Genomic DNA, 19,856 nt, shown 5'->3' with positions numbered 1-19,856 from the left:
AACAATTACAATTGAGCTAACAAAAATGCAGATTATATTGGGTGGGTCTGACTTAATCTAGGTGAAAAACTCTTTTTTTTTTAAAGACAGAGTCTCGCTCTGTCGCCCAGGCTGGAGTGCAGTGGCGAGATCTCGGCTCACTGCAAGCTCTGCCTCCTGGGTTCACGCCATTCTTCTGCCTCAGCCTCCTGAGTAGCTGGGACTACAGGCGCCCGCCACTGTGCCCGGCTAATTTTTTGTAATTTTAGTAGACACACTCACCTTTAGTGATTTACTCTATTTAGCAAATATTTATGCACTTCAACAAGCAGGTTCCTTGGGCTTTGACCTTCAAAGAAATGCAAGACACTCATCTTATGCAATTTAAAAGAGCTTTACTTAGTATACAATCTCCATACAATTCAGTAAAACAAATTATAAAAGCTCTTTGTAAGATTTTACCCAAAGGGTGTTAAAACAGAAAATCAATTGCCACAAGAAAGTAAGACACCCTCTCATCTCAAAAGCTTTTTTCCATGAACAGACAAACACTCTCTTAGGCCAAAAGGTTGCCATGTTTAAAGTATTTGGGAGCATATTAACCAAGATACAGCATCTGAGAATACTTAATTGATTTTGAGATTTGAGTTAAATTTTAAAAACCAAATATTTTGTATGTTAATTCAGGTAGGTTTTGGCCAAAGATGAACTCAAAGTTTTACATCTTGGACAAAATCAATATGGAATCAGAATAGACATTTTTAGTTTTAGTTAATTGTGAAATAAAGATGCAGATCAGATGATGTATTTACATATGCCTTTGCCACCTGGCAGCACCCAACCAAAACCACACACCCACAGAAACACACACACACGCACACACTCCTGTCACGCTGATCTCACAAGGGTCGGGAAAATCATCATTAACAGGATGATAAATGGCCTGGGTAACATCTAACTATGCTCCTGGCTAATATATTTGAAATGAATCCCTATTTTTCAAATGCCTGTAATGAAAGTGATTAGAACCTTCCAACTAAATTAGAATCTCTAATAACTATTGTGATCAGTATCAGTAGTTGGTCATTTAATGAAGTAAGTAGGTTAAAGTAGGGAATCATAACCTAAACTGTGTAACTATACATTCGTTTGCCGATCTTCTGATATAAAGACACGGATTTTCCTTTGCCTAAGGGTCCAATGACTACAGTTCTACTTCTCACATAAATCACACCAATAACATGATTTGGGTCCCTTCTTCTCAGTTTAGAGTTTTTAAAGGTGGGATGAGTACTTAAATAAATCTATGAAGCAATCTAAGCTCAGAAATTTTCTTAATTTGTATATTTTCCCCAATATCTTATAATTTTCCCAGCCACACCTAATTTAAAAGCAACTTTTATTAGCAACTCAGCCTTTATCACTTTTTACCAAAGTATTCAACTTAATTTTTGCAGGAAGTTCTTTCTTTTCACACCCGTATTTTCTATGTGTATGTAAATACTTAACTGAGTTGTGTACTTACAAGAGGAAGCAGAACTTGTACGGAGTAGTTTGGGACGGGTGCACAACTCAAGGGAGGGAGCCGGAGCACTGAGAACACCAGAGAACAACCTCCAGCTGTGCTGGGGCAGGTGGCTTACGAGAGAGATGGAGACTCCGGGGCCTGGGAGTCACATAGGCAGAGTCCGTTAAGAGCACTTCTATTGTACTTAGAGGGTCTTCTGACTGCTAACTCAGAAGCAAAATCAAGTGGGTTTTCTGTCAAAAGAAAACAGAGCCATTCTTTGAGGCTACACCCAGGTCTGAGTGGCGGGGAGCTGCTGCCGCAGGTCTCTTGCTTTGGCCTGGTGGAGAGGCTGTAAGCCAGAGCTAGAAGTCAGATGCTCTTCTTTGCTTTCCTTCTGTGTACCCCAATGAGAAGGTCACATTGGAGAATACTGACGAGTGCTAAAAATATTTATTAATAACATGATTCGTTGAGAGATTTGGTCATCAGGAAATAAAAACTACTGTACACGGTCACAGTGTCTTGGAAAGAGTGTTAAGTATGGATTCTGTCTTGCAAGATTTTTTTGGCACTTTATATTTTTCACTGAAGACTGAGCACTAAAGGTGCTGGCAACAATGACACCTAAACTATGAAAAAAAAAATCACTGTTTGCCATCATTGCAGTGATAAGCATAACAATTTAAATACGTGTTTCTTGTATATTAAGACTCCAAATGCCCAAATGCTTAGATGAATACATACAGGAATATTTAAAATAAATTTAAATATAGCCATAACAGAGGATTTTGAAAACAAAATCAGAGTCTAACATATTGTACCTTACGTGTGCTTGGTTTCAATTAGAGTAAGGCACTCGCTGAAGGATGTACTGACCCATGCTGTCAGCTACAACAGGCATGCATCATTATTGGCTGAATTAAAGTTTTAGTACTGATTAAAACGTGTTATTATTGTATTATCCTAAACTGCAGTGGTCTCCAGTCTTATTAAGGGATACAGAAAAGGTGTAAAATTCAGGAGTTTCAGTTGCATAATTTAATAACCCAGCTACGGTCAATTTTTTATTTAAACAAGTTTTGATAAAAGCTGAGTCTGCTTGTGTCCAACATGACAGTGTAAAAGACTTTTTGAATGCTGCTTTATAAGTAGCAACTGAATATAAAATCATTTGAAAATGTGATGCAGCCATCTTGATGCCTATGGTAATTTACTTCAATACAACTGCAAGGAGAAATGCTTAAATCATTTCCACCTGGCAAGAACAGGTGAGAAAGTTAATTCCATTAGCCATCTTGATTTAATTAAATGCATACTATGTTCTTACTAGCAACTTTTACATGTCCTCATCATTAGAAATTAATTATATAAGCAATTATCAAAAAAATTTTGAGCAGGTACATATACTCTTCTTTGTTGTTTACAAATAAGCATGACTTATCGAGGCACTTGGTTACCTTTTAATAAGGAAAAGAATTACACTACCAGGGCCTTCCCAGTAAGATTGGAGACCACAAGTCAAACTTGGTATGAAAATGCTGTCTGAAAATGCTGTCTGCTAAAAATACTGTATTAGTGAACTAGTTAAGATAGAACATTTAAAAAATATTCAGACTTTGCAAGATTCTAGGCTGTAAAAAATACAAAGGCTAAAAACACAAAAAGTTTACAAAATTTTGCAAACCCAATAAATTGAAATGAGTAAGAAATAAAGCAAAACTATTACTGCAGGAGAGGTTAAAGAGTATCAGTAGGTTTTAAAATAATAACACTAAAATGTAATAAATTCTACTTGGCTACATATATTTCTGCCCCTTTAAGGACTTACGATACGGAACTTGTAACACTTTTCTGTGCCCAGCATTAAAACACATGTGTGCACATGCACACACACACAGACACACACAATACATGACACATACTGCTGAAATACTCCACATTACATTTCAGACAGAGTGTAACAAAATGTTTGATACAAAGCCTTAACATGATTTTTCTGTTAATGTTGAAAGCATGACAACTGGAAAATATTATAACATTTTAAGGTAAAACAGTACACTAAAGAGCTTTTTAAAAAGCTACCAATTGGTCTTCACCAGTGAAATCATATTAAATAAGTTGATCATCATCTCTAGTTGATTCAATCATAGCTGTCTTAAGTCACCTGAAAATTAAAAGTATTTCAAATCCTGAGCAGGTGTTCATCTTCCAACATGTTATGTGCCTATCCGGGTATCCATGGAACACACATCATTCTCTCCAACAACATAATTCTAGGTCACTCTTAGAAAGTTGTCAACATTTAGGGTAAAGAACATTAATGAGAAAGATAGACACACAACAAAAAAGACTTCCGCTTGCAGAAGATGCTTTCAAAGATGGCAATACTTGTGTAAACATCTGTAGAACTTACTCATATCACAGCTTGAAGGTTTGGGCTACCTACTTACATAGGAAACGTCATCTATTGAGTTTCATCATGATGCAGTTTCTCCGTATCAAAAATAGACACTGGGCAGAAATCTGCGCTACTTGTTTCTGGACAGCTTGTAAACGTGGAAGGTTTTGTTCTGGAACACTCTGGTGAAGTAGGCCACGTAGGGAGGCAGGTTTCTTTTGATCTCTTCACAGAAACGAGGGTGGTCTGCAGGTTTCAAATCAGGATCGTTCTCTCCTGGGCCATCCATCATCTAAAACCAAAACAAACCCAAATACAATTTTGGGGGAAAATCCTATTTACAAAAGACAGTAGGAGCAGGAATGGGTATTGGGTTTAAGAATGGTATGTGAGTGAAATTAAATTATATTATTTCAATGTCCATGGGCACTTGGAGATCATCAGGGCCATCCTTTTCCCCCTTCAGAAGTGCAGACCAAGGCTAAGAAGGAGAGTGCAGCGTCACACGATGATCCCATTAACGGGAAAGCCAGAACTACAACTCAGGTCTGCTTGCTCTTAGGAACATACTATACTGTCTCTCTCATAGAAATGAAATACAGAGAACTACTGTGATCAGAGAAAGCTCTCTAACTCATCAGAAAAAGTCACATTTAGGCCAGGTGTGGTGGCACATGCCTGAAATCCCAGCACTTTGGGAGGCTGAGGCAGGACGATCACTTAGATCAGGAGCCTGAGACTCATCTGGGCAACATAGCCAGACTCCATCTTTACAAAAAATTAGCTGGGTATGGTGATGTATGCCTGTGGTCCCAGCTACTTGGGAGGCTGAAGTGGGAGGATCACTTGAGCCTGGAAGGTTGAGGCTGCAGTAAGCCAAGATCATGCCACTGCATTCCAGTCTGAGTGACAGAGTGAGACCCTGTCTCCAAAAATAAATAAATAAATAAATAAATAAATAAATAAATAAATAACTGAAAAAGTCACACTCAAATCAAAATTTTAATGGATGTCTCTGGTCTGTACCACCTCTGAACTCAAGACAATTATGAACTATGATTCTCCTCAGGCAAAAATCTGAATCTCAAATTCTGTACAGTCAAGATTTTTTTTTTTCAAATTTAGGCTAGGTTTGTCACTTTGTCCAACTTGTTTACAAATATCTATTGGCTTTCATACCATTAATTACAGCACACATCACACCTCTAAAGGGTGAAAATCTGTTTGCTCTACTGAGACCTGGCATAGCTCCAAGAACACTTTCCTCAGAAGGGAGAAGGGAGAAGCGGCTTGCTGCTTTTCTGCTCTGGAGTGTAACTTAGCCTCTGAAAGCCAGCCTGTGGAAACGCACCAGTGGACACAGGACACTCAGTGGGAGAGGGCAGGAGGGGTAGGGGGAATCCACCACCTAGACCGGAGGGCAGGAGGGCCCCACCATCCCCGCCATGCAGCAGCTAGCCAATACGAAGCGTTGGAGCAGTGGGTTTAAAGGCTGAGGTTTTGTTTATGGCAGCAAAATCTTTAACAGATACATTTTATGCAGAGCCCCATCATACAAATGAGCTGAAGGCAGAGCTGCTCTGTTTGGTGTGACACTGGGGACCCAGGGCTCCCCTCTCACCTCTCCCTTGCCCAGCCCCGGTGGCAGTCACTAAAGTGCCAAGAGAGGGGTTCTGTAGGAAGCAAGAGAAAAAGCAAATACTTGATTCGTAGCGTAATTCAACTAGACATAAAGGATAAAAAGATTCACATTCTTAGGATTCAAATCAGAGTCCCGCCCCTCCAGGAGACCCCCACACAGGGAGAGGCAGCATGCTCACGTGGCCGTTGGCTATGTCCAGCAGGTCCCGGAGTCGGCAGCCCCGGCGGTGCCTCCGCTCGTAGCAGATGCTGTCTTCCAGGATTACGTAGTCGGTGCCGAAGGACCTTAGGAGGGCATGCACTTCCTCTGGCGCCCTCTTGGCATATATCTGATAAACCTTCAAAAAGAGATAAAAATGCAATGTGGCAAATGCTACTTGACTGCCAAGGAGTTAACTATGTGATGTAACCTTCCACAGGGCTGAGTCTAAGACCTAACACCCAAGGTGCTCTCTCCAGCCCAGGCCACGCTGCACTCCCTCATTTGCAGGCCTGGAGCATGTGCGTGTAAGTTCCCAGAACGCTGTGAGTGCTCGGCCTTGGGAAGAGAGTGAGCCAGGAAGAACACATTTGGATTCAGAATGTATTACTTCAAGTCAGGACTATATTCATCAGTAGGCACCAATTCTAAGACTGCTTTCCCAAGGTAAATGACAGGGCTGAGTAAATAAGACACAGTCTCTACCTTTAAAAAGGGGACCCCCAGACTAAAATGGCCCATTAAGGGTGATGGGACAGTCTGAGGGACACACGTCCCAATAAGGCAGAGCCCCAGCTTCTGAAACTGGTAGGTGGGGAGAAGGATCCCTGTAGGGTCTCTGCTCCTAGGCTGGGGCAGCACTGGCTGCTTTACCTGCTACTCCGCATCTCAGCTAAGTGAGAGACCCCACTGCTCCTCTCCCTCTCGTCCATCCTAGGGGTGAGAGCCACTTGCAGCACACCGTGGGCAACGCCACAGGAGGCCCCCTTCACGTTCATACCAGTGCCACACACCCTCAGTGGATGGATGCAAACTGAGCATCCCAGATTCTGGGGCTGGAATGGAAACAGGCTGTGTGAGGTGTTGAATGTGGGGGTTCATGAAGAGAGGCACTGCCTCCTTTGTTGCGCCCTGATTTCAAGTGCTAGATTTCTGATTTGGGCTTGAGGGTCTAACTTGATGTGTCCACATGCATGGGTGAAATGGTAGGGAGGTAGGATGCTGTTACTGTGACAACTGTGTCATCCTATAGTCCAGCACAAGGTCTTGGGCTGAAGGCATTCCAAGGATTCCAGGGTCATGATGAAGAGCTGTAGGGCCTTCAGGATGTCAGTGTGTGGGGCCTAACCGTAGTACTGAGACAGGAAAGGAGATGCCCAGGACGCTCTGTGCACTCGACCTGTCTTCTCTGCAGTCTCCAGTCCAAGCAGTAGAGGCCACCCCTGATGAACCTGGTGCCTGGAAAGCCAGGGAGCCCCTTTCCTGCATCCTCCTAGTTAATTGGGAACTATCTAGGACACTTCAGCCCATCAAAAAATTCCTATTTTAGCAGGAGTCTAAATTCAAACGATTCTTATACAAGACAGGAGATTAGTAAAAATCATCTGCTTTTAGGCTAGTCAAATCTCACCTCAAAACAAGACTTTTTCAACAACTTTTCAACCGCCAAAATGAAAAAAGTGACATTAGGAAACATGTATGAGTTTGAAACCTGATTGGTGAGGATGAAGGGACACAGGCACCTTCCTGCACTGCTGACCTGAATGTAAACAGATACAACCTGTAGAGAGAGGACCTGGTAACATCTCTCGATCTACATTACAGATGCCAACAACCCTGACCCAGCACTTCCCCATCCAAGAATCTGCTGTACAGACAGACACCGTGCCTGGAAAGAGTGATGTGCAGACAAGTTTATCTGTAGCACTGTTCATATAATCACAAAAGACAGGGAAACAGCAGAAATGGCTAAATAAAATATGCCACATCCATGTAAAATATTAAGCAGCTTTAAAAATAAGAAGGAAGCTGTTAACATACTGAATATAGAATGTTTTCCAAAACACATTAAGTGCCGAAGAAGCAGAATGTAGAATGCCACTTCTTTTGTAAAAATGGAGAAAGGGGCACCACCCTCCCCCCATATTTGTATCTGCATGAAATACCTGTGGAAGGAGACACAAGAAACTGCTAACATTATCTGCCTCCTAGGAGGGGAACTAAGAACTGCAATAATGGGAGAGGCACTTTTCACCATATTTCGTTTTGTATGTTCTGAATTTTGAACTATGAGACTGTATTATTATCTATTAAAAAACAAAAACCCCAGACTTCAGAATGGTGCATGAGAAATGTGACCAGTATGCTTCAACTCCTTTTCCTTCCCCTCCGTAATCCAAAAGCTTTGCTCCCAAACGCGCTCTTCTGCACATCTCAAGGCGTGTCTTCTCGGTTCTTCCCTGGGGAGGACCTGTGGCCTAACGTCACGTCCTTAGTGGATATGGGCAGGCAGAGGTCCTGAACCAGGAGATGCGAGCCCTGTGCACTTATGTTCTGATTTCCCCTCTGATATGGTTTGGCTGTGTCCCCACCCAAATCACATCTTGAATTCCCACGTGATGTGGTAGGGACCTGGTGGGAGGTAACTGAATCATGGGGGCAAGTCTTTCCCGTGCTGTTCTCGTGGTAGTGAATACATCTCATGAGATCTGATGGTTTTATAAGGGGGAGTTTCCCTGCACAAGCTCTTTTTGCTTGCTGCCACCCATGTATGACATGACTTGTTCTTCCTTGCCTTCTGCCATGATTGTGAGGCCTCCCCAGCCATGCGGAACTGTAAGTCCATTAAACCTCTCTTTCTTCTGTAAATTGCCCAGTGTCGGGTACGCCTTTAACAGTAGCGTGAAAACAGACTAATACATCCTCCTAACCTAATGCTGGAGGGTGCAGCATTCAGCCCCATCTTTACCACACATAGGGACACGCAGCCCATAGCTGGCCCACAAGAAGCGAGGGGAGGCACTGCGGAGCCTCACCGCTCTGGTCCGCTCTCTCAGGCTGCTGTCTTCGTAGTGCGGGTGGTTGGTTAGGGTCCTTCCTGTGCACAGCTTGACTCCGGCCAGCAACTGCATGCTTCCCGCAAACACAGCCTTTCTTGGAGTGTTAGAGCTGGAAGATTTTAGAGTCTGAATTAACCCCACTGTTAAGAGGTCCTTAAAGACAACAAAGAAGACGATATCAAACTTTTTCAGAAAAATCCAGCTATGTTACCAAGTGTTATGAGTCAGGGAAAAAAAAAACGGAAGTTTCCTTCGGTTTTGATTTGCACTCAAACTACTGAGTGCAAAAGTAATTGCGGTTTTTGCCATTACTTTCAATGGCAAAAACCTCAATTACTTTTGCACCAGCCCCATATTTTTTACAACAATGTTTTGTAACTGGTTTTGACTGTTCACCAGAATAACGGTGGGGAAACTTGTTTTGCTAGGTTTACTTTTATAAGGAATTGTCTTAGAAGGCAGGCAGTGTAGCTCTTGAGTCCAGGCTTCTAGGCCAAGACCCACAATCCTCTCCTGCTATTGTTCCAGAGGGGCAGAGTCTAACAAAAATAACCTAAAAGATTGCCACTGCTTTGCGTATTGAACTTAACAAAAGGGCTACCTAGAGCAACATGTAACAAATCATCAAGCCAGAAACTGCAGGTGATCATGAGTCAGTTCCAAGGGTTTTTGCTTAAAAAAGCAATAAGGAAAAAAAATCACAGATACCACCATAAATAAAAACAGAATTAACAACAACAACAACAAAAAAATATGGAAACAAGATTCTGAAATAGCCAATATCTTATTACTCAATATGGGGGATACACAAATACTTCTGATGTGAAAACGCCATTATTTTACACATACCTTTGGTCCTGATTATGAGAAACTATATGCAGTTTAAGGAACACAGGGCACCCTAGTATTAAGGCACAAACTCACTTTCCAGTTCCCACCACGCTACGATTCTCTGTCTCCCAGGGGTGTGAGGGGCAGGGACTAGGGACCAAGAAAAGACTCCCAGAATACAGGAAAAGCATTTTTCCTTTTTCCTCCCTGGAAAAAAGGAATCATAGTAGCTGATTTAATTCCTTTCCTCTTTTTTTTTTTTTTGGAAACCTGAGAGTCACTTGTAAGCGGTCAAGGAGTTAATTTCTCAGGAGGCCCTAAGAGCTCTCTTCTAGGGATTCTCCTGAGTGCAGAATTTCCCACAGAGGCCCACTGAGGACACTGCAGGCTGCGTTTATCCTTCTTGTGTTGAGAGGAGTCTGTGCCTGCTGGACTGAACTAAAATGAGGAAGATGCTTGTGAGGAGTTTATTTAAAATCATTAAAATTCAACATCCTCTGCAGAAAAAGCCACGGCAGACTGTTCTCCATGGTTTTGGAGCAGGGCACGCAACTAGCTCTGGTGCTGCGGTTTCTAAGAGAGGCCTCATCACATTCATACATCCCACCAGGATGTTTTATTTATTCCAACTCAGCGCTAAGACTCCAGCGTGAACGCCATCCAACAGAGGCCTTGGATGTCTACAAGCGAGACATCCCACAATTCAAGTTGTGACATTTACAAATAGTTTACTTTTGAAAAATTCAAGATTTTCTTTCTAACAATGACACTCTCATTCACTTGCATTCCAATAAGCGTTCCTAAGTGAGGAAAAAAAGTGGCTGGAATGACAATGAGCATACATAATGACACATAATATGCATCCCCTCTCCCATGCCAGAGTCTAGAATGCAGATTCCAGCAGGAAAAAAGTTTCACATGAGCTTGGCTGCACTTGAGAGCTTGTCATTCTGACAGACCCAGGAACAAGAACAAATAGATGTTAGCTCTGTCCCCCGTACCAACAATTTACAGGGACTCTCTCACATTCTGTCCCACATGGTCAGAGGAATAAGGTTTCAACGAAAACGCGAAGGTGCAAAGAATTCCTTAGTGAAAGGTTTTACTGAAATTCAGTTTAATTCAACTGACACTTACTAAACACTTACTCTGGGCCTTGTGTACTGTGCTACCCTCACCTAGAGTGTAATTGCTAAAGGAAACAAGTATGAACAAATATTAGTTTTTTAAAGTGCCACCATTTTTCCAAGCCAGGCTTCTTTCCTTTGAATACTCTCAACTGGCATGAGCCATTCCACAGCAATCAACGATACGATAACTTGACACATCCATGCCAAAAAGTGGCTGTCTTTGGTCCTCTGAACTAGACAGATTTAGGATGCAGAGAGAACATGATGAGTCTGGTTTCCACGCCTGGCAGAGCAGGAGGTGGAGGCGAGAGCTATCAGGGGCGAATAATCCTGGTTTGTAGTCTCACTGCCTGAACAGTGCCAAGCTGGCCTTCTACACAAAAGACAAACCCGGCAGCTGAGCTTCCAACATCCATTCCAATCACAAGACTGTCTCACCATCACCGTTTTGAATGTATAATAGGAATCTCTGTGCAGCTTCAGCACCAAGAAGATGCACAAAGCTATATGTAGCATGCAGTTTATAATTACAGCAGAGATGACAGGCCTTGTTATCCAGCCACAGCTAATGATCAAGGTTTCAGCCTGCCTCCTAGACTATAATCATAGCCCTTGGATGAATTACAGAGTTCACAAAGGCTTAAATGCCCAAAGTCCTAAACTGCCCTCTAGGGAGTTATAACGTTCTTTCTTTATTCAAAAAATATTGCTGAGGGTCTACTATGTGCTGGGCTGGCAAACACAGTATGACAACCTGTCTTCAAGAAGCTTACTTAGACTAGGTGTGGTGGCTCATGTCTGTAATCCCAGCACTTTGGGAGGCCAGGTGGGGAGATCACTTGAGGTCAGGAGCCTGAGACCAGCCTGGCCAATATGCTGAAACCTGTCTCCACTAAAAATACAAAACTTAGCCGGGCGTGGTGGTGGGTGCCTGTAACGCCAGCTACTCAGGAGGCTGAGGAGGGAGAATCACTTGAACCCGGGAGGCATAAGTTGCAGTGAGCCAAGATCGTGCCACTGCACTCCAGCCTGGGCAACAGAGCAAAACTCCAACTCAAAAAAAAAGAAAAAAGCTTACTTAACAGCTCCCATTACAGATAAACACTTCAAAATAACCCAGTGCTGTAGTGAGCCTAGTCTATCACATATTTACTAATGCTTACTGCAAGCCTTCAGCTAAGCTGGAAATGAAACAGCAGTCACTGAAGATGCTCTCTCCTCAGCAGGATCTAAGAGCTCTTGAGTGGCTTCCACCCCCGGCCCCTAGCAGGTGCAGCCCCAAGGCAGCAGCAGGGCCATCACCAGCAGAGCGAGTGACACATGGCTGCTCAGGGGAATGAAAGAAAAAATGGAATGAAGCTCATTAAGTTGTGACTGTCTTAATGTCTGGCCTTATTAGCAAAAAGTCAGAAAGTTTAAAAGAAGTGTAATCTGTTTAATGTGTTAGTGCCACAATCATCTGGATTGTTAACATACTCTTTCACTGAGGACTTGGCTTTATTTTAAAGCAGTAAAATACACATATCCTCATGCCTATAAGATGGATTAAAAATAATACTTCTGGCTGGGTGCAGTGGCTCACGCCTGTAATCTCAACACTTTGGGAGGCAGAGGTGGGTAGATTGCTTGAGGTCAGGAGTTCGAGACCAGCCTGGCCAACATGGTGAAACCCCATCTCTACCCAAAATACACAAATTAGCCAGGTGTGGTGGCGCCTGCCTGTAGTCCCAGCTACCTGGGAGGCTGAGGCAGGAGAATCGCTTGAACCCGCGAGGTGAAGGTTGCAGTGAGCCGAGATCATGCCACTGCACTACAGCCTGGGCGACAGAGATTCCATCTCAAAAAATAAATAAAATAAAATAAAATAAAACCAAAAATAACACTTATTTGAAAATGACTGACTTCTGAGGACAGTAGGGATGATGCTTCTTCCCTCCATGCCATGTGGCCTTGTCTCATACGCCAGCTCCGTGGTAAACCTGGGAAATATCACTGCTACTTCCAATACTTCACTCTACCCGTAAGGCAAATGCCAAAGGAAAAGCTACAAGCAAAGTGGAACAAAATGAGAAACAAACAATCACACATTTCTAAACTTAAAAAGATACTTATATTCACTGTCCTTTCTATTTTGTGGTAAATTTAGCAGGCAAAGGGAGAAGGGATCCGTTGTCCTTAGCTGAAAACATGCACAGTGATGGACATAATGCTGGGTGCTCTTCCTTCACAGACACTCTTGCCTGATACAGTCTGTGGTCTGTATCTAAAATAGCTAATGTGCTTTTAACCATTGAATGACATTTCTCTATTATAGAAAAACAAAGCGATTTTTACAAATGTTTGAATAAATGATGTATAAAATGAAAGGATAATTTGTTTTTATAGCTCTCTGCCAAGCTCCATAGCAGGCTGCCCAACCTGCACACAATTTGTTCTGTAAGAAATGTCACTAAATAATGACAAAGACTCACAGGTCAAATGGATTTACATTATATAATTTAAATGTCATTCCAGGAAGACCTGATGGCATTTTGAACAAATAATCTCATTTATTTTTGAAGCTCTAAGCTTCAACAAGTTAATTGCTGTTGAACTAATGGGGAAACTGAGCATTATAATATAACGTGTGAACATCTGCTTTATCTACACTTCAAAAATTTATAGAATTATGCAAATACTACAAAATGATTCATTAAATAGAAAAGAGGCTTACAGGCAATTAAGGTCTGAACTTAGCCTACATCATATTTAAAATATACACTAACTTTCTGCTTTGGTTAAATGTGAAAGAAAGTTGGTCCATTTTTTCAGACCCATTGAGAAAATACTGCACACACAGGTTTCATTACTGGAAAGAGACTATTTCCAGTGAAAATCTCCTAAAGCGAAGTAGCTAAAATGTCATCCCTCAAAATATGCAAATATATAGCTCTGCCTATCTTATTCGCAAAATGTCAGAAGAAAATTTTCAGGAAGGAAAAATGAAACATTCAAGGACACAAAGGAACAAGGTAGAAACCACAGATTGTGGTTGCATTCAGCCTTGCTGAGGTAAACGTGCTTTCTAATCACACAGAAAACCTTTAAAACTACTGCCTGACTTTTGCTGAAAGAGATACCAGAAGGCAAAAAAAAAAAAAAAAAAAAAAAAAAAATCCAAGTTTTTAATCTTTGTATCCAGGAAACCTTATCAGCAGAGAAGGGTAAATATGAATATATGCATTTAAATCTGCTTGAAAACAAGGCATGCAATGCATCGGGGTAGCGTGGAGAGCAGCAGGCAGGTGAATGCACAAAGGCTGGGGTGTAGAAGGCGGGACATGCCTCCCAGCTCTTAGGAAAGGCGGCTGGGGCTACCACAGCCTGGGGCCCTGACTTTAACAACATGTCAAATGTCACACCGTCTTTGTAAAAAAGAGCAACTTAATCCCTAAACACTGTTGGTTTCATACTGAAGCTTCAATCTCTACTCCTTTTAGGAGCTAAAGATAGGAAAGCATAAAACATTTTCTATTACTAAAAATTAGAATTCTAAAAAAACTTTCCCACTGAACTTGCTAAGCCACTGAAGATCTTAAAATGGAGTCGAGGGTGAGAATTCGGGAGAAAAGAATGAGGGCAACTGTGCTGAGGCGAGGCCCAGCGGTTACTCCAGTGAAAGGCAGCTGCAGTGGAGCGCCACCTGCATCCACACACTTCACACGGTGCCCATACACTGCTGGGGCTCGATGAACATCTGCTGAACTATATTAATAAGTGCACAACTTCAGATGTGAAATAACTTTATAAATTAGTTAAGGCTTTAAGAGTCTTCACAGGAATCCAATCCCTTGGGTATGAACTTTCTCATGTTAAGTGTCACCCTCAGGTAATGCCCTTTATTTTCCCTTGAGGATATCTCTTCAGCCTATAAAAAAGAAAAGAACCAACTCCCACTGAGGCAACCACATCTTTCAATTTACCCTTAAAGCAGAGAAGCCCTCTGAGAATACTTGGAAAGCCTGAATCTCCGAGCGGAAGCCCTGTGTCCAGGAGCACAATGTGATGCCTTGTGTGGGGTGTAGCTTACTCCAGCAGCAAGGACACGGGGCGGGACACTTCCAGGTGTGTGAGTGATGAAGAGGACAGATAAGCTTCAACACTTCACGTAAGGGGTGCCCTGTGCCAAGATGGAGGGTCACTTGAGGTGTCCCCAGGGTTTCCACAGGCCACTATTTCTCTAGTTGTGATTCATCCCAAGGACAGCCATCCCTCCCCTAATGGAGGCTGTGCCCCTGTCCGATAGATGCCGTGATGACTGCATGGGCAGAAGACAGACATTTGAGTGTGTCTGCTTTGACTGTCTGGGAACAGGGCAGACAGGAAGACAGGCTGGGGAGGACAGGGGCAGCCCTCAGGGACAGTGCTGGTTCTCTGCCAGGCGTCTTGGGAGTCACTCTTTCAGACACAGCCCATGCGTCTGAAAGAGTCCTTAGGCCGCAGCCTTTTCTCCAGCACAACTCATACTTGCTAATAACATGGATACCATGTGACTAATCAAAGCAGTGAGGTGAAACTTGAAGGTCATATTTTATGTTTCAAAAACAGAAGAAATCAGGGCATATTAAAAGAGTATTAAGGCAGTCACTTGCGTTTGGAATCCACACCTACAGGCCAGTGTGGATTTGAGTGTTGACTTAAACAAACATATCTGATGTCTACATGGACCCTATTTTGGCATACATTCATCACCACTTACACTTATTTTGCAAACATACCAAGCAGCTAGTTTTACAAAAATATTATTTAGATTTGAAAAATTTTAGGGGAAAAAGCTGAGACTAGATCACAGTAGAACAAATTTTTTGGAACAAGGCAAATCCTTCAGTTGCTGAGAATTAAAAAAAAAAAAAAAAAAAAAAAAGCCAAAGGAATATGTCTACTACAAAAGCACTACAGGGAGAGGAGCTGTTAGCAAAAGGAGGGTCTGAGGAGTGAACATCACCTCCCAAATGAGGGAAATAGAACACTTGTATTCTCTTCTTTACACCTGGAATCATCTCTCATCCACAGTTTTTCAACGTTATTTTAATTTTCTGTGGGGAAAAGCATAAAAATAAAGGCACTACAAATAAATATATCTAGTCTGAGACTGCCAAAGATAACCTGGGGCTCTGCTAGAATACATTTTTAATGACTTTATAATTAATTCCTGAAAGACTGGGGTGTTTATGGTGCTAATCTAAGGAGATCCGGAAGACCCACCACCTTCAGCATGCTACCAGAAAGCAGGGGTCCTCAGCATTAATTTCAACAGCATAGTCCTGAAAATAGAAAATATCAGCCTCAACTTCAGATGTACGTCATAAATTTCCAGCTGACTACAGTTAATGCAAAATTAGCTTTCCTTTACACGAATAACTCTCTTTCCTTGTACATAATAAATACTGAAGGAATTATTTACTCTGTAATCATCTGGCATGATTTAAAATTAAATAAATAAAGACAAAGCACGGCTTAGTGCTCTCAGCACTAGAAATATGTGAAAAATTATACTCACTGCATCTAGTCAAACCCAGCCCAACATTAGGACCAAAGCCATGTGTATGTTTTAGACAAATCTCTATGAGATCCATGCGTTGCCCTAGGGAGGCCTCAGCTGTCAAGCACTGACCATCTCTGCAGACACGCAGGGCTGACCTGTACTGGTGAGTAAGCATTAGCCATGGCACACAGACAATCCAGCCAATGCTTTCAGAAGGCACCACATGTGATGCACAGCCTCTATTTACATGTGAATAATTACACTTCTGCTTTCTGGTTAAAAGTAGGGAAATACAGTGTTCCAGGGCATAGGAATGGTGCTCTGGGTAGAAAAGTTTATTTTTGCTGGTGGGAGGCAGGTTTTGTTAATAAAGCTTTGAAATACACAAATTTCATTCTGATGCTGAATGCTGAGGCAAAACAACAAAGTGCCGGCAGAAATAAGAGCCAATAGGACACTAAAGCATTATGATATTCAAGACGGAAAGTTTCAGGTTTTGTATCTAACATTTTCTTTGGTCCTAGGCTTTGGTAATATGATGAGTTAACATGAAATCTGCACTGAGCTGTCATGAGCCTCTACTTAACTGGAGTTTACAGTATAATTTAAAAAACGAGGAAAGAATATTTTCTTTCTTTTTTTTTTTCTTTTTTTTTTTTTTTTTTAGAGAGAGTCTTGCTCTGTTACCCAGGATGAAGTGTAGTAGCGTGATCTTGGCTCACTGCAACCTCTACCTCCTGAGTTCAAGTGATTTTCCTGCCTCAGCCTCCTGAGTAGCTAGGAGGCACCTGCCACCATGCCTGGCTAATTTTTGTATTTTTAGTAGAGACAGACAGGGTTTCATCATGTTGGCCAGGCTAGTCTTGAACTCCTGACCTCGGGTGATCAGCCCACCTCAGCCTCCCCCAAAGTGCTGGGATTACAGGCATGAGCCATTGCGCCCGGCCAGAAAGAATACTTTCAAGTGTCACCATTAGTGGAAAATCAGAATGGTATTAAAATGAAAATAATAAAGATAAAATTGGCAGAGACATCACATTTTAAGTTTTAACAGATATTATAAATAAACTTTTATTGCCATTTCTGTCAGTGGTTTGAAATTTATTTATTGAATCTGTTTTCCTCTCCAAATGGGTATTTTCCTTTCTTCATGAGATATAGCTGGAAAGAATATTTCTTAAATAGAAAGACATTATTTTCAAATACGGAGTTTTAAAGAAAAATTTAGTAAGGACGAATGTTTCTTCGTAATTAGATTCAGAAACAAACAAAAAATCCCCAAAACGAAATGTCTATAGTGACTCTTAAAAGGCACTTAAAATTTTAAAAGTTAAAAAAAATCCTCTTACTTAATCCAGTTCATCAGCTCCACTGTATCTGGATCATAGAATTCTCTCAACTCGGAGAGTTCATCCATCATTCCTGGCCAGAACTGAAATTAAAAACAAAACAAAACAAAAACAAAATCCACCCCTATACCCACAACTATCACTAAGATTAAATGAAAAAAAGATAAACTGCATATAATGTGTGAACTAAATAAACATAGCAACTGGAATATACAACTATTTCACCTCTGCAGCAACTCTCCTAATACAAGGGAACTAGCGTCTGGGAAGTTTCTGAAATTATCTTCAGCTGAAGCTAATTAGGATGCGAGGTATCGCCAACTCTAAAAAATGAGCTTTTTATCTTGCTCCAATAAAAATGCTGTTGTATGTGATGTTAATACCTGGCAAAACATTATTTTGACATGACAAGAATGCCAACCATGAGAAAGCTCACAATCTGTTAGGAATATGTAATTAACTAATGCCATGCAATTTACCCCTAAAAGTAGAATGTATCCTGTAGAAGACAGAGCCATTTTACTGCTGCAAAAATGTTTTAGAATACGGCATTGTTTTATCCTCACAATAACCCATGACATGGATGACGCAACAGGCAGCATCACCCACTGGGATTTATTTTTCATTTAGAAGTATGGAAACTGAGGCTCAGAGAGGTATCTGACTTGACCAAGTCACAAGTGGCAGAGCTACAACCTGGACGCTGGCTCCAAATCCAGCCCCCTTTTCATTTCATAATAGCATGATTGTATTTTTGTACTAGAAATCTGGTCAAATCGTTTGACACATATTAATATAATTGCTGGTACAATGAGAAAGAAGAATATTTAAATGTAGGGCTCTCCAGGAATATCTGGTACATCTGGCTGTATTTATACCACTTGGTGCCTCCTGGTCAACTTGAGTACTTAAGGTTTTCTAAATAAAATATAAAAATTACTCTCTGAATTACCCACTTATCTAATATCTTAAGTCCATTTGTCCATTTAATTCAACAATTAACTAAATCTTAATTGTTTTTATCAAATGACAGTTGACTAAAAAGACTTGATCATATCTATATACATTCTAAGGTCAAAGGTAGAATTCACTTCACAAATTAGCACAGAAGACCAATGACAATGTATGTATGCTCCACTGATGTAGAAAATATAATACTTTTATTTAAGAACCACTAGTAGAATCAAAGCAGCACCTGATTGATCTCTGGCTGTGTTTGAGACCTATCACTGTTTTTTTGGTCATCTCATCTTTGGCCATTTTTACTGCTCATTCAAATCTTGTCTCCTGGGTGGGTGAATCAGGAAAATTGCTAGTGATGGGAAATCAGGTGTCAGGACTTCTGGTTCTAGTTTTTGGAAGAGATGTAGTAAAAATTACTGATTAAATGACGCCTTTGTAATATTTCAATGATCTATTTTTCCTTATTAATTTGATAACCAATAGAATACCAACTTTTTAATGAAAAGCTCTAATTCTTACAGTATAAACATATTTGAAACCTGTGAACTCAATGAATATTAGATATTTTTCTAGTTTGAAAGTTACTGTTATTAATTCTGAAAATGTTAAAAGCTAGTGAGAATTTTGCGGCAAACTCCTTTGACAATATGAAAGTGCTGAATTAACTAACTGCCGTTTTTACCAATCAGCAGCAGAGATTTCAGCAATCCAATTAAGTTAATCAAGACCAATGTACTAATTTTGCTAAAGTCTTGACTTCGGAGTGCAGGCTAGTACATGCTTTTTTCCCTTTTAATAGGCTTATACTAAAGAGAGATACAGCAAAATTGGTAGCATGAACAAGAAATTTTGAAACCCTAACTACAATTGCAATGTAAAACTGAAATCAGGCTTTGAAATATATGAATTCACATTACTTACAGGTAAGTCTGTAAGAGTTGGAATAGTTGGAAAACAGATTCAGTTCCAGGGTAACCCCTCATACCCATAACATCTTAATTTTCTCTGTGATTTTATGTAAGTTTTGTGGAGATGAAATATCTGAACTATTTTATACAGTGAAAGCTGAATGCATAGGATTTCTCCTAAAGTCCTGTATCAAGAGAGACTAGGCCAACAGTCTTTTGGAGGATTCCTCAGGATACTAACTCCCTTATTCGGGGAAAACCTGCAAGGATTTCCCGGAGATGATGTCTTCTTTAGCCGTCCCGGTTCTTCTACAGCAGTGGTTTTCAAGATGAGTAAGGGGAGATATTGTGCCCCTAGCCCTAGCCCCAGGGTGTTTGGCAATGTCTGGTGACATTTTTGGTTGTTGTAGCCAGGGGAGAGGTGCTTCAATGAGCGGGCAGAGGATGAAGATGCCACAGAGCAGCCTACAGCACACAGGACCGCGCCCGCCCCCAGCGGCAAAGAATTCTCTGGCCCAAGTGTCAATGTGTCACTGCTGAGAAACCCTGTGACCGCTACACAGCAGAGGGTTCTTAAAACTGGG

At 41.3% G+C, this 19,856-nt stretch overlaps 1 protein-coding gene across 8 annotated transcripts in view; it reads right to left on the bottom strand.

Annotated features, from left to right (window-relative positions):
- Window positions 1-357: 357 nt before the first annotated feature.
- DPY19L3 (dpy-19 like C-mannosyltransferase 3) overlaps window positions 358-19,856 on the bottom strand; it is a 79,980-nt gene continuing 60,481 nt past the window's right edge. For 6 of the 8 annotated variants that reach the window (XM_024236276.3, XM_054538346.2, XM_024236275.3 and 3 more), the window contains 4 exons: window positions 17,402-17,484; window positions 8,544-8,676; window positions 5,708-5,866; window positions 358-4,179 (listed from right to left, as the gene is read on the bottom strand). In XM_024236276.3, the coding sequence (XP_024092044.3) occupies window positions 4,018-4,179; window positions 5,708-5,866; window positions 8,544-8,676; window positions 17,402-17,484 (537 nt within the window). In that variant the 3' untranslated portion in view covers window positions 358-4,017. 8 annotated transcript variants of the gene reach the window in all.

The sequence above is a fragment of the Pongo abelii genome, chromosome 20 (assembly GCF_028885655.2).
Source record: "Pongo abelii isolate AG06213 chromosome 20, NHGRI_mPonAbe1-v2.0_pri, whole genome shotgun sequence".
NCBI classification, from domain to species: domain Eukaryota; kingdom Metazoa; phylum Chordata; class Mammalia; order Primates; family Hominidae; genus Pongo; species Pongo abelii.
The sequence above is the reverse complement of the archived record's forward strand: the minus strand, read 5'-3'. Positions and strand labels throughout refer to the sequence as shown.